This window comes from Mastigoproctus giganteus, chromosome 4 (assembly GCF_048544385.1).
Source record: "Mastigoproctus giganteus isolate SK-2022 chromosome 4, ASM4854438v1, whole genome shotgun sequence".
Classification (NCBI taxonomy): domain Eukaryota; kingdom Metazoa; phylum Arthropoda; class Arachnida; order Uropygi; family Thelyphonidae; genus Mastigoproctus; species Mastigoproctus giganteus.
In genome coordinates, this window is record NC_143578.1 from 48,460,083 (window position 1) to 48,475,437 (window position 15,355).

Here is a 15,355-nt window from a genome sequence, read left to right on the forward strand (position 1 = left end):
TGCAGTGAAGTTGCCAGTGCCGATTCTGCAGCTGCAGAGAAATTTTGTGATGTGTTGGAAAAAATTATTGATGAAGGCAGCTATTCAATGCAGCAAATTTTTAACGTTGATGAGACTGCTCTGTATTGGAAAAAAAATGCTGGATCGAACATACATTGCTAAAGAGGAAAATACAATGCCAGGTTTCAAGGCATCAAAAGATAGGGCCACACTCTTGGTTGCAGCAGGAGATTACAGATTAAAATCACTGCTTGTGTACCATTCTGGAAATCCTCTTGCATTTAAGGGCATCAATAAAGCCATCCTACCCATGCATTTCCAATCGGACCAGAGAGCATGGATAACAATATCTCTCTTTGAGGATTGGTTTAAATGCTGCTTCATTCCCGAGGTTGAAAAATATTGTAAATACAACGACATTCCTTTCAAGATTTTGCTTCTATTAGATAATGCTCCTGGAAATCCTACACATCTAGATGATGTCGATTCAAATGTGAGAGTCATATTTCTACCACCAAACACGACTTCACTCATCCAACCTATGGATCAGACGATGAGAAAAATTTTATGTTAAGAGACTTTTGGAAATCTTACAATATTTACCACACCATCTTAAACATTAATAAGGCCTGGGTGGAAATTACTAAAAGTTGTTTAAATGGTGCATGGAAGAAAATATGCCCACAGCACATAAAAGGCTTCGAAGGATTTGAAAAAGGCGAATCATATGAAAAGGTTACAGATAAAATTGTAAAGGTTGCAGAGCTACTTCAGTTGGAGGTTGTTGCCAAAGATGTGGAGGAGTTAATTGAGGGAGAAGAAAAGAAATTATCTAACGAAGAACTTTTGACTTGCAGGCAGTGATAGTGAAAGAAAAAAAATGCTGACGAAGCTCAAGATGAGCCAAATGAGGAGCCGAGATGCTTCAACACCAGAGAGATGGCAATGGCGTTCCGTGAAATTGCATCAGCAATGGCGAGGTTTGAGAAGATGGATCCTGACAGCAAAATGATTCTTAACAGTTAGAGGAGTGAATGATATGCTTGCCTTCTACAAAAATCTACGATGAAAAGAAAAAAGCCACTGTCCAATCATCCATTTGTATGTTCTGCAGCCAACCCCTTCTAAATCTCCACAGCCCTCAACCTCCGCAGCAGTGTACTTATCAGATGAAGACATAGATTCAGGCAATGATGCTTGAGAGGTAAAACTTACTGAGATTATGCCTGTCTCCTCTCTTTTTTAAAGGACATTACAAAAGCATTGCAATTTTTTTAAATTGCATGCTTTTGTAATTTTTCCTACACATGAGATAAAAAATTTAATAAATACAATAAATAATTCTATTTACACGTTTGTCAAACATTTCTTTTTTTATTCGATCAATTCAGCGAGCACAGTTGCGAGTACTGCACAAGCATGGGGGAAATTCTGACTTATGTAAAATCCAACTTTCGTAGCAGTCCGTGGAACGCAGCCCTTACATAAGTTGGGGAGTTCCTGTATTTGATTGTTGATCTTCATGCAGTCTTTGTGCACATGACCAACAGACTTGTCCACAGTGATAAAAATGACTATTTTTCATGGTGTCAGAGAACATTTATAACCAGTCACTGAATTGAATGCATAAGTTATTTCATTGAAGGGGCTGTATCTTGGCATAAGGAAAGGAATAGACTGAAATATAAGTTTTTTTTTTTTTTCTTTGTATATGTGTAGGTGATTTCTAGTGTTACTGTGTGTTCAGTGCCAGTGTCCAAAGTAATTGCTTATATTTTCTTTTTCTTTGTAGGTGTATCAGGAGATGTTAACATTGATGAAAAAGGTGATCGCATTGCTAATTATGCACTGCTAGATCAATTTGATTATACAAAGGGGAACTTTGAGGTAAGAAAATAAAAGTCATAAGTTCTGTAGTGTAGAAACAGCAGTAAAACACTGATTTGAGAAAGAAAAATTCTTTGACAAAATGTTGTTACCTTTTAGGGCTGTTTGCAAATTATGTAACTCAAGGATGAAGAGGGAAGATAAAATGTTAAAAATTAGTATATGGGACAGCAGTCACACAAACATTAGTAACAGAGTCTTTCCCATATAAAACTATGATGAATTACAAATGAAAGGTACAAAATATATAGAGTGAATAGTAAAGTGTAAAAGAAATCTCTGATAAATGTTCCGAAAGGATAATGTTCAGAAAGTTTTAAAAAAAAGAAAAAAAAAAGGAATCTCATTACATAATTTTTGAATGCCTCTTTATGGCGCTTCTGGAAATTAAAATACTTCCACTAAGAAATATATACTATATTTCCAGAATTGTCAGGACACTCTGGGTGCTGAGCCATACCCACACCAACATGTCAGGAATAGGTATAAAAGTAGCTACTTTCGTGCATGAATAAGTGTGTCAATGAAATACAGTAGATTGATAGAGGTGTTAAGCCCAGTGACTTCCAGAAGGGATGGTCGATAGATGCCATATTAGCAATCAATCTGTTTGTGCCATTGTAGCAAAACTGTAACACATCAGATCAGTGTTTTCCAACCATTTTTCTAGATATGGACCACTTTTGCAATTGAAACCAAGGACTACTTTTATATTTGAGGTAGGGCCACTGACCAAAAATAATTTTAAACTATACTTGCAAATATATTAATTTATTGCTTTTTAAATACAATGATATGTACTCATACTTAGCATATGTAGTCTGCAAGAAAAGTTCCATTTTATTGTGAAGTCCCGCAGACCACTTTCATAAGTTACATGGACTACAGGTTCAGAAACACTGTTCTAGATCAATTGCAGCAGACATAAACACTGCTCTAGATCAATTGTTGTGGACATAAATGTCACTGTACTGCTACAACTGAGAAATGTTCAGGTAGCCGAAGGGTGTACAGGAGACATGTAGATTCCATCAGTTTTCATTGAATACTGTCAATCAGGAGTTTAGGGAAGTCACTGAAACTGATTAAAAAATGTCATATTTATTTTACCCAAGAACAACATTCCCTCATGTATTATGTCCGTAAACTATGTGTGTTTTCTGGTCAGTTTGCATGTGTTGCTGCACAAAAATAAAGGACAGCAAGATTTTTTGACAGAAAAAACCTTGCTGTCCTTGTCTAAGATCGACTAACTCAGCCACACATTGAAAAAAAAAAAAAAGCCTATAAAAGCCCTCCCATCATTCATAGGTTTGACTCTGAGCATTTTTTACTCTGTGTGGGGATAGTGATTATAACCACTGTGCTACCCTTGTAAAAATTGAATCCAACATACGAAAGGCCTTTGTCATGAAACAGCATCTAGCAGTGGCATAGCTACCATGTAGGCAGGCAGGCAATTTCCTCCGGGCCCAGGCCCTTTAGGGGCCCGGCATCTTTGGCTGTCTCCTGTTTTTGCAATTTTCATTAATTAAGTAGGGGCCTGAACGTGTTCTTTGCCTCCGGGCCTGAAAAAGGGTAGCTACGCTACTGGCATCTAGTAATGGTCAACTTAGATATTCACAAAGCATTCAATACCACTTGGCGTCATGGTATTATCAAAGATATGCATCAGTTGGGGCTGATAGGCTACCTTCCTCAAATAATTCGGAACTTTTTAAAATTACTCAACTTTCAAGTCCGATATCGAAACATGCTGTCAGCATCTCAAATTCAAGAAGAGGGTGTTCCATATTGAGTGCTACCCTATTTGCAATTTGGATCAATAATATACTGGAAGATCTTCCAAAAACCATTCAAATATACATGTAAGAAAAATGCATGATTAAGTTAAGCCTAATTATATGCAGAGGATGAGTGGCATCTGTTGCATACAGTTATTGAAGAATGCTGGCTATGATAAATGACGGTACCTTCAAAAGTTACACTTTCCGACTTCATAATATTAGCATTAGCAAGGGCTCATGATGCAAGAAAGCAAGCTTATATAGCATCGGCCAAAAAAAAAAAAAACCACACACACCCCCTTCTCATTTCACCCATTCACTCGCTCCAAATGTTTGTCCAGTTCTGCCTTGAATCTGTTTAAGCTATCAACTTCTACAATGACAGATGGAAGTTGTTCCAGCAATTAAAAAATCATTGGCTAAAGGAAAACTTCCACACATCAATTTTAATTTATGCCCACTCAGGCAATTATTCTGAGCAAGAGGAAGAATCCCATCAGCATTGAGCATGCTCAAAACATTCAAGGCTTTATACACCTCAATCAGAACACCGCGCAGGTGCCCAGTCTCCATTCACTGTAATTTGCAAAACTTATGCTTTTCATCATAAGAGAAACCCTTTGTTCCATTCACTAATCTTGTTGCCCTTCTCTGTACTCGTTCCAGCAGCCCTACATCCTTCTTAAAATGAGGCCTCCAGACCTGTATACAGTACTCAAGGTGAGGCCTGACCATTGCCTTACAAGGGGATAATCACCTCCTTATCCCTGCTAGAAAAATTCCTGTATATCATTGACAAGATACCATGAGCTACTCTTGCAGATGTCTGCACTGCTCAAAAAACTTCATATCTGCCTGCACAATTACCCCTAGGTCCTTTTCATTCTCTACCACTGTCAGTGCAGTACCACACAGTTGATACGTTACTTTGGGGTTACTGCTTCCCATATGCAGTACTTTATATTTGTCAATGTTAAACTTCAATTGCCACCTCTCAGCCCATCTGCTCAACTTTTCTAGATCCTGTTGCAGCAGCATTCTGTAATTAGTGTCATTAACAAACCTGGCGACCTTCGTATTAAACATTAAGCCTGATATACCATCATTACTATCATTAATGAATAAAGAAAACAACAATGGACCCAACACTAAACCTTGGGAGACTCCACTAATAACATTAGTCTACGAAGAGCAGTATCCATTGATTACCACTCTCTGTCTTCTCCCACTCAACCATCCCTTTATCCATAGCAGCAATTTACCTCCAGTGCCACACTGCTCCAATTTGTGCAGTAGTCTTCCATGTGCAACAGTATTAAAAGCCTTTCTAAGATCCAATTATCAAAATATCAAATATCAAAATTGTTCTTTGCATCCAGTTCCTTTGTGACTACATCATAGTATACAATCAAATTGGTCAGACATGACTTCCCTTTAACAAACCCATGCTGTGTCCAAGCTATAGCTGAAGTCTTGTCCAGATGATCCTGCAGTGCTTCTTTAACCAGTGCCTCCATTAATTTCCCTGGAACAGAAGTTAAACTAACAGGTCTGTAATTACTTCTCTCCCTTTGATCCTTATTTGTGAATTGGGGTCACATTTGCACATCTCCAGTCCATGGGTACCTTCCCTGAGTCCAAGGACGCTCTCATAATTATGGCTAAGGGTTTGCTTACTTACTTTGCTGCCTCCTTTAATATAACTGGATAGATTCCATCCACCCAAGGTGCCTTTCTTTTGTTTGTCTTCAACAATTTCTCCTCCACTTTACTCTCAGTTATTACAAGATTATCTAGCTTACTGTTAGAGTTTATACACCTCTGCCATTCTCCTCCCTGAGTAACTCCTCATGTGTGAATGTAGATGCAAAATATTCATTTAGTTTGTTAGCTACCTGAGCAGGATCATCAACAGTTGAACCATTGATATCAAGTGGACCAATCTGATTCATCTCCCTCCTTCTAGAGTTTACATAAATAAAGAACTCTTTGCTCTTTTTCTTTGCATCCTTTGCCAAAGATTTATCGTAATCTGCCTTTGACTGCCTAACCTCCTTTGTGACTTGGTTACAGACTAGCTTATATCTATCATAGGCTTCTGTGTCACCTGTTAATTTATATGTATCCCATGCATTTTTCTTCTCGGCGCCTCCGTAGCCAGGGGGCCAGGAGCAGCAGTGCGTAGCACACGCTTCTTGATCAGACCGGAGTACGAGCCCGATACTCTTTCAAGTTATCAAGATCTCAGTTTTCGTTTTCGTTGTGTTTTATTTCTACACAAGGTTGGTGAAAAACATTTAAATCTACAATATGAATATACCCAACCTCAGAGGCCTGTTTGAAGAATCATTGATAAATATACAAAACAACAGTGGACCCAACACCGAACCCTGTGGGACTGCACTAATAACATTAGTCCACGAAGAGCAGCACCCATTGATTACCACCCTCTGTCTTCTCCCACTTAACCATCCTTTTATCCATCGTAGCAACTTACCCTTAATACCATTCTGCTCCAATTTGTACAGTAGTCTTCCATGCGCAACAGTGTCAAAAGCTTTCCTGAAATCCAAATATATGATATAAAAATTATTTTTTGCATCCAGTTCCTTTGTAACCACATCATAATACCCTATCAAATTTGTCAGACAAGACTTTCCCTTAACAAACCCATGCTGTGTCTGAATTATTGCTGCAGTCCTGTCTAGATGATCCTGCAATGCATCTTTAACCAGTGACTCCATTATTTTACCCGGAACAGAAGTTAAACTAACTGGTCTGTAATTACTAGTGTCACTCTTCGATCCTCCTTTGTGAATTGGGGATACATTTGCACATCTCCAGTCCATGGGAACCTCCCCTGAGTCCAAGGATGCTCTCATAATTATGGCTAAGGGTTTGCTTAGTTGCTTTGCTGCCTCCTTTAATATAACTGGATAGATCCCATCCATCCCAGGTGCTTTTCTTACGTTTAACTTTAACAATTTCTCCTCCACTTTACTCTCAGTTATTACAAAATCATTAAGTATCCTTCTACAATTTGATAATCTTCTGCCATTTTCAAACCTTAATAATTCCTCATGTGTGAATGTAGATGCAAAATACTCATTCAGTTTGTTTGCTATCAAACAAAGGTCAGGAAATGACCACCGCATATCCCCGGAGCAATATGGCCTTAGTTGCTAATGCTCCTAAAAACCAAATAACTACAACAACAGCATTTTTCTTTTCTGCCACATGTCTGATTAGTTCATCTGACCTCCATTTAGGCCTCAGTCTTGAACAATATTTCTTAGTTGGTATGAAAAGCCTAGTAGCTTCCAAGATTATTTCTTTGAATGCTTCCCATTTTGAATTTGCTGTTGGTAACATCATCAGTTTGTCCCACTGTATAGAATATAAATAGTGTCTCAGACCACAGTAGTCACCTTTATGAAAGCCAAAACCCTTCCTTTTATCCCTGATGGTAGTTACCTCTTTGAGTAAATCCCATTTGAGCACACTGTGATCACTGCCACCTAGTGGTTCCTTTATCTGCAGATTCTTAATGCATGAAGAATCACTACTGATAATCAGATCAAGAGTATTACTCCCTCTAGTTGCTTCCTGAACATGCTGCTGTAAAAAAAAGAACAATCCAATAAATCCACAAAAGAATTGCTAGTGTGCGAGTGACCAAACCACAAATACCAGTCAGTCTCTGGGAAATGAAAATCCCCATTATAAGACACTCTGATTTACTGGCCCACTCTATTTCTCTGCACAATTGCTCATTATACTCATCAGATTCATTAGGCCTATAACACACACCTACTCTCATTTTTCCTTTCCCAGTGCTTATGTCACACCTAACAGACTCAGCATTGCATTGTTCACCAACATCAGTTGGATGTACTTCCTTAGATTTTATGTGTTTCTTAACTAATAGCATAACTCCTCCTCCCTTCCTGTCCTGTCTATCCTTTCTGTACACTTTGAAGCATCTGGCTGGTATCCAGTATTGGAAGCATTTGCAGTAGCTTCAGTTTTTACATTCTGAGGTTTCAGTGTTATTGACTGGCTGGTGTCCAGTTGTTGAAGCTTGTGGGTTTTTTTATTTATATTTGTGTTGCCAACAGGTACAAAGCTTGGCAGAAGGGTTTTATTTTCAAAAAATAATTAAAAATAAACATTTTTAATAAAAAAAAAATGGATTTTTCACATGTTCTTCATGATAGATTGAAAATAAAGGTAGCATTGAAATAAACACCTCTGAATTGTTTCTTGCTGATTTTTAAAATTGTATACATGTGGGATCACTTAGACCCCTTTCCCTAGAGGAGTAACAATTCTTCGCATGACTGGTTACAGGTTAACCATACATGTAGGTGTGGGTTATGCTGGGTGACTTTACTCTATTCATTGGAGATTTTCTGAATTCATAATAATAAAATTAGAGCATAAAATTTTCTTGAAGGGTATTGTAAGTTGTCACTGGCCGAAAATAGTGGTTTTTGAATGTGAAGGAGGGAGAATTAGTCAGTCTTGGGCAAGGATCACATGGCTTTTTCTCCCGAAAACTCGTTTTTCATCAAGAAAAACAGGCAAATCACCCATAGAATGCATGCCTGCACAACCTTAGTTGCCTCAGCATAAATTCAAAAAAACAACTATTATCTGGGAAATTATTACATTCAAAATGAGTTTGATCACAGAATTCTTGATTGGAGATACTCATCTCTAATTGATTAATTAAACCTACATTTAAATATTCTTCACTAATAATAACATAATAAATCTTAAAAAGTTACGTACAATAGCATTGATGGGAACAAATAATGAACAAGTAATTAATTATCACTCACCCATCCTCCTTCATCATTGACAGGTTGAGTCCCTCGTGTCAACAGAGTTGAGTTCCTTGTGTCAACAGGTTGAGTCCCTTGTGTCAATTCCATTTTCTTCTCTATTTTCCTACTAGCCATTGTTTTCTATATGTCTGGAGTCCAGAATTTTTGATAGTGGCAATTAATTAATTATACATTTAAATAATTCAGTAAATTTGCATAATAATATATTCAAAATATATAAGTATCTATATTTAATACTTACATATGTGTACTTTTCTTCAAGGTAGCATTGGAATATCATGGAGCTACCAACAGCTATGTAAACATACACCCTATTCACTGGCCATGTGGTGAAAAGCCAAAGGCACGTCCCAAGTGTGGTTTTGATGGTCGAGATCCAGCTTGTACGGAGTACAGTAAGTGTTATTTTTAAATTTGGAATAAAATAATATAGTATCATTAAAATAGTACAGTATCATTATTCTCTTCTTTCCTCCCCCCTCTTAACACATTCATTGCATCTGATGCATATAAGCATCAAACAGCACTGGAAGTGTGCCACTATACATATGTGATCAAAAAAGGCACCCAAATGGTGTCTTGTAATGCATATGGGCGGTCATTCTTAATGTGTTCACTGCATCATGAATCAAATATGTGGCATGAGATTTTTAATCAACTTGGAGAAGAAACCACCTGACTTTAAGAACTTTTTTTCTTCTGATTTGACAGAAGAAAAACAATATTTTTGTCAAGCAGACTTTGCCTAATTCAGGCATAGTGAGAAGAAAGCCCTCCCCAATCCAGATGGACTCAATCCTGTGTGTTTCAATCCTGGCTCAAAAAGGTTGTTAGTGATGCTAGCAGTGAAAGTGTTAAGCTGCCAATAAACGAGTTCTATAAAAGTAATTGCATATGAAATTAAGAACTGCCTGATATTAGTACTCTGAACTCTGGGCTATTTGCAGCATTGCTTGTTTTTTATTTATAGACTTTGTACACTTTTATTTGTTCTTTAGTTATGTTGAGGGGTTAGTTTATGTACGTGAAATAAACTTTTCATAAAATTTTGTTCTGATTTACAGCTCAGCCCAAAAGTAAGTGTTCACTTTTAGCTAAGAATTTCAGACTTTTACTTTTCAACCATTATTTGTGAATTTTTGGAAGGTTGTTGTTTCTTAACATTCCATAAATTATGGAATGCCATTCCATAAATTATGGAATGGCAGAAACAAATGTGTTGATGGGCAAGAAATGGTTTTGCCTGCTAACTTAAAGTAAACTACAATGCTCCAAAATATGGTATATTATGGAGAAACTTGTTGCAGAAACTGGACTAATTTTCAATTTGCTCGTAGCACACAGATAGTAGAATGTCCCATTTATGAAAACTAAAGGACATGATAATGAATGAATAAATAAAAGTGGAGAAAAATACAAATTGTGTAATTGGTAGTAACTGAATTGGTTGTCACAGAGATACACTTTAGTCTACACCGAGATCTATACACCATCATTATACGAGATTCACACCTCCATGTTATTAAACTGATCAGGCTATCCAGTAATGTCTGAGGGATTCTTAATCACTTTTTTTGGCTGAGGGAATTCTTTAACAAATGGAGTATCACAAGAGGTAATTGGTTCAACCAAATTAATTTCATCTAGTGTTGTGGAAGTGGATAGTTTTAATAAATTTAAGGGAGGATTAGATAGATTGTTATGGAGGATTGAGATGATGTGGGTAGTATTTTTTTTTTTCTGATGTTGCATAAGCTGGCTTCTTTCCCTGCATTATTTTCCACTGACAATACTAATATTTAATTTTGTAAAGATGTATTTTGGGGAATAAAATACTACTCTTTTGTATCACAGTTTTTTTTTAGTAAATTTTATCATAAATAAAAATTTAATTAAATTTTAATACAATTAAAATACACTGTCCTACCATTAATTTCCAGACACCCATCTGTTGATAATTGGTCACAACCTACCAAAGCAACAAATGTTAGATATAACTATAAATATGCTCATAGGCCTTTGAGGAGACAATAGTATGATTGCAAATGCAAGATGGTGTGATTGATAGACTTAACAGAATTCCATCGTGGAATGATAAGAGAGTGCCACATATGCACTCAGCTGTACATAACATTTCAATGCCACTGAAGATTCCTAGGATGCATATCAGCAATCTGATGAATCTGAAGATTCATCAAATTGCTGATATGATTTGCAAATGGAAGTTGATTGGTGCTGAAACCATCATGAAATGACTTGGAAAACTTCTGAAGCTGACAGAACATAAGAGAGCCCTGCAGAGAATCATCTGCTCAGAATGCAGGTCAACATTGTACAGCACACAGGCCCTCAGCAGGGCCCTTGCCTGGGGGTGTCATTCTTTAAGGGGCACAAAATTTTAAAAATAATGAAAAAAAAAAATAATAAATAAATATATATGTATATAGCCTTTGTAAAGGGAGTGCCGAAAAATTGTTCTGCCCATGGCACAAAAATATCTGTCCATCACTGACAGGATGCTGCACGATATAGGGTATCATGATCACTAAACCATCCACTAAGCTCCCCAACTAATGTCAGATGCTGTCTAGTTAAGGTCTGTAAGGCCTGCTGTTCTTGGATGGTAGACCAATGGAAAACTGTGCTTTGAAGTGATGAGTCTAGTACATGGCATACTACACATGGTGTAGTGATGACATGGTGGAGTGATGAGTCTAGTACATGGTGTACAACCATCAGACTAGTACACCATGTACTAGTCTGATGGTTGCACCTGGCTGTGGGGGATGCCCAGAAAAAGCTACCTGCTGGACTGTATTGTCCCAATAATGAAGTTTATCAGAGGCAGTGTGATGGTCTGGGGCTGTTTTTCATGGTTTGGCCTGGGACCATTGGTTGTTTTTAACAAAATCATGAATGCTGAGGTCTATTTAGACGTCCTGGACAGCAATGCATTACAGTGCTTGGCAGAATGTCAGAGAAAGCCTATACCTGTATCACAGGATAATACTCTGTTGACTCATTTGAGGTCACAAGTGTCAAAAAGTTGGACTGGCCAGCTCAGAGCACCAGCCTCAATTGTGTAGAGAACCTCTGGAATGAATTGGATTGCCAAGTTCATGTGAGGCCAAAAAACTACCCAAAATCAGAACTGAACTGGTTGCTGCTTTGAAGGTCAAATGGCAGAAAATGGTGGAGGACATTTACAAAAAACTGGCGGCAAGTGTTTCCTGGAGATTATAGGTTGTCATAAAGACCAAAGGTTGTAGTGCACATTATCAGTTTTTTTCTGTAAATAAAGGTTATTTGTAGATATGTGGGTGTCCAGATATTAATGGTAGGGCAGTTTCATATTCAACATTCTTGAATTTACCTAACTATTCAATATTTATTTTAATACTGATTGTAGAATTTCCATTGCTGGAGACTGTTCTTTCAACTATTCTTGTGTTTCTGCTTGTATGTTTCATATTTGGAATTGTATTATACAGGTGAGTGATATACAGTGGTTTGCTATTTGTATTTGTTATTTAAATAAATGCACTTTAAATAATGGCCAGTTACTATAATTATAGTGCTACAGAATACTTCAAAATGAAAACAATTAAAATCTGTGCTAAGTATAATTAAAAATACCAGGAAACCATTTGCTATGTAGGCAATCAGGCTTGGAGTGATGTCATTGAATAAAATTTCATATAATCCTGGGAGTGATGTCATTAAATAAAATCGCACATCAAAGTGATTAATCGACTGCATAATTATGCAAAGTGGCCGGTATGTCGCCATCGGAAAAGCAGTTTGCCAATAGAAAACAATTAATGCTAGGAAACAGTTAAGTTACATATAAGAAAATTGCCTGTGTAGCAGGCTCAGTTTTCTGATAACAATAAACTACTAATTTCAACAACAAATAACTTTTAAATTGCGAATGAATTTGGCCAGTCTTCTTACCCTACGCTAAAAACTAAAAAAACAGATGTTTGGATTCAGAAGATAGAAAAAAAAAATAATAAATAAAATAAAAACTACCTGTTTCACCAACAAATAAAATACAGTGACAATCCACTGGTTTCTGTTTCACACTTAAAAAGGCTAGCAATGGGAAAAATGGATTTTTTTTATATATCTATGAGGACCAGTATGAAATTAATGCCTCCTAATTTTTTTCTCTCAAATGTGTTGCCATAGACCATTTTGCGTGTCACTGAGTCATTACTAGAGGTCTCTGTTTTCACCATACTGAGTGGCACTGTGATTAGTCTTGTGATTGCAGCACACGGATAGTTCAAAATAGCGGATGGTACAGATATACATATCAAGCAAAAAGTGGTGATTGAATTTCTTAACAAAGGAAGAAGTGACGCCTGTTGAAATCCATACATGTCTTGAAAATGTTTGTGGTGACAATACTGTAGATGTGAGTACAGTTAGACATTGGGTTAGGCACTTTAAGAGTGTGGAAAGTGACAGTGTTGACAAGCTCCAAAGCGGCCAGTGAGTAATGTCAGTGACAACATACAACAAGAGTCCGATTGACATGCTGATCAAAGAGGACTGCTGCATCACAACACACAAACTGCGTGATGCAGTAGGTATAGGGAAACCTGCTGTGATAACCATCATAAAGGAACAAGGTTTGGGTTTGCACCCAGTGGATCCCAAAAATGCTAACACATGATCACAAAGAACCCCAGAAAGTCATCTGTATCCATCTCCAGCACGATGAGAGTGAAGGAGAGGCTTTTGTTTTGTGCATAGTCACAGGTGATGAAACCTGGGTCCACCATTATGACCCCGAAATGAAGAGACAGTCAATGAAGTGGCACCATCAACAACATTAAAATTCACCACACAAGAAGTTCAAAAGACAGCTTTCTGTTGGTAAAGTCATGGCGACAGTGTTTTGGGACAAGTTGGGGTCTTGCATGCTGACCTCTTGGAGCTTGGCACCACAATAAACTCAGATCGATGTGTGGAAACATTGAAAAAATTGAAAGCCCTCATCCATAGAGTTTGACCAGACAAAAACCTTAATTAGGTTCTTCTTCTCCATGACAATGCATGACTCTACACCAGTCTGTGCATGATAGAGGCCATTGCAAAACTGGGATGCACTGTTCATTCTCACCCCTCTCATAGCCAGATCTTGCACCTTCTGACTATCATCTCTTCGGCCCACTGAAGGATATCCCACGTGGAACCTATTTTGTCAATGACGACCAGCTCAAACTCAGTGTTCGCGAAGCCCTTGGAGCAAGAGTAAGGACTTCTACAGGATTGGAATGCAGCATCTGACTCAGATGGCAGAAATGCAAAGAAAATGATGGTGACTTTGTGGAAAAATAACAGGGTGTTTATTAATAATTGAGGATTAATTGATGTAAAAGGCATAGTTGTAGGAATTAAATTTTCTGAAGAAAAAATAGGAGGCATTACTTTCGTAGCACTCCTCATCTCTCTCTCTCTCTCTCTCTCTCACACACACACACACACACACACACACACACACACACACACACACACACACACACACACACACACACACACACACACACACACACACACACACAGTGTTTCATTTAAAATGTGCCAAGATCTATTTTCCTTATTTTTAGGTTTAGACTATTTGCTGTCAGGATCTTTTTTGTAATATTTGTGCTGAAATTTTTGAATTAATGTTAAAATTGGACTTCTGGATTTAAATTTTGCATAATCAACTGCTTTTTTCTGAGTAGGAAAGTTGTTCCCTCTCTTTGATTTAGTCTAAAAACAATGTTGGTGTACTTCCGAAACAAATGTAAACCGATTTTATTTGAATAAAAAACAAAGGAACACAATGGATGTATGTGATTGTTGCTTTTTTGACAGACAGGCACATTTACCTATGTCAAACAGCTAGCTGTACAAGGACAGTAATTTGTCACATCTTCTCATGCAAATAATGATGAAAACATTCAGAACAATTATTTTAAAAAAAATAAATTATGGGGTGGAAAGCAGCAGTTTCCTGAAATAGAAGTTTAAGGAAAAAAGAACAAATGCACAATAATAAATTTATTGTCAGGAAATAAAAAAAAGGGGGTTGAATGAAACAGGAATGGATATTTCAGTTTTTAACTTTGCAATTTTAGCTGCTGTTATCAGTAATGTTCAATAAGACTGTAGCTGCTGCTATTATTTCCACAAATGAAAGGTAACAATGTAATGTACCAGTAACAAAAACAACAATGGTAGATTTAAATAATTTGATCTTATAAAAAAATAGTACGCACGCACACACGCACACACAAATAATTTTAAATATTCTACGTTGTTTATAGGAAAGACTGGCACATCAAGTAAAAATTTAACTAATATGGGCTTTAAATTTTCAAAGCAAGTGTAAATCACAGTACAACATAAAATCTGATTTAAATGTGTGGTCTTTAGTTTTCAATGTCCATGAATTTCCACATTTTCCTATTCCACTGCGATTCTGTACCTCATAGTACAGAATTTTATCAAATATGGACATGAATTGACCCTACAAATGGCACAGCAAAATCTAGAATATGCACAAGCATGCAGTGGAAGCATGAAATTTAGATATCACAGTGTTGGTCAGCTACATAAACTGAATGAAAAGTGCAGCAAAATTCATTAAAAGTACAACTTATTGGTGTTTATTCTCAAGAATGTTTGTAAAATTACATAAAAGCATGTTTTCCAGAAATGATTTATAGAAGATGGTATAGGCATCTCCCTAGCCAGGTGGGAAGGAGCAGCAGTGTGTAGCACACGCTTCTTGATTAGACCGGAGTTCGAGCCCATCACCACCAAATACAGAGG

The 15,355-nt window shown here is 37.1% G+C and overlaps 1 protein-coding gene across 5 annotated transcripts in view; it reads left to right on the forward strand.

Moving 5' to 3' along the window:
- Nucleotides 1-15,355, forward strand: part of LOC150086700 (atrial natriuretic peptide receptor 1-like) — a 193,772-nt gene that overhangs the window by 95,392 nt on the left and 83,025 nt on the right. For all 5 annotated transcript variants that reach the window (XM_090372702.1, XM_090372707.1, XM_090372704.1 and 2 more), the window contains 3 exons: nucleotides 1,793-1,887; nucleotides 8,787-8,919; nucleotides 11,934-12,015. In XM_090372702.1, coding sequence (XP_090228828.1) covers nucleotides 1,793-1,887; nucleotides 8,787-8,919; nucleotides 11,934-12,015 — 310 coding nt within the window. The remainder of the gene's footprint in view (nucleotides 1-1,792; nucleotides 1,888-8,786; nucleotides 8,920-11,933; nucleotides 12,016-15,355) is intronic.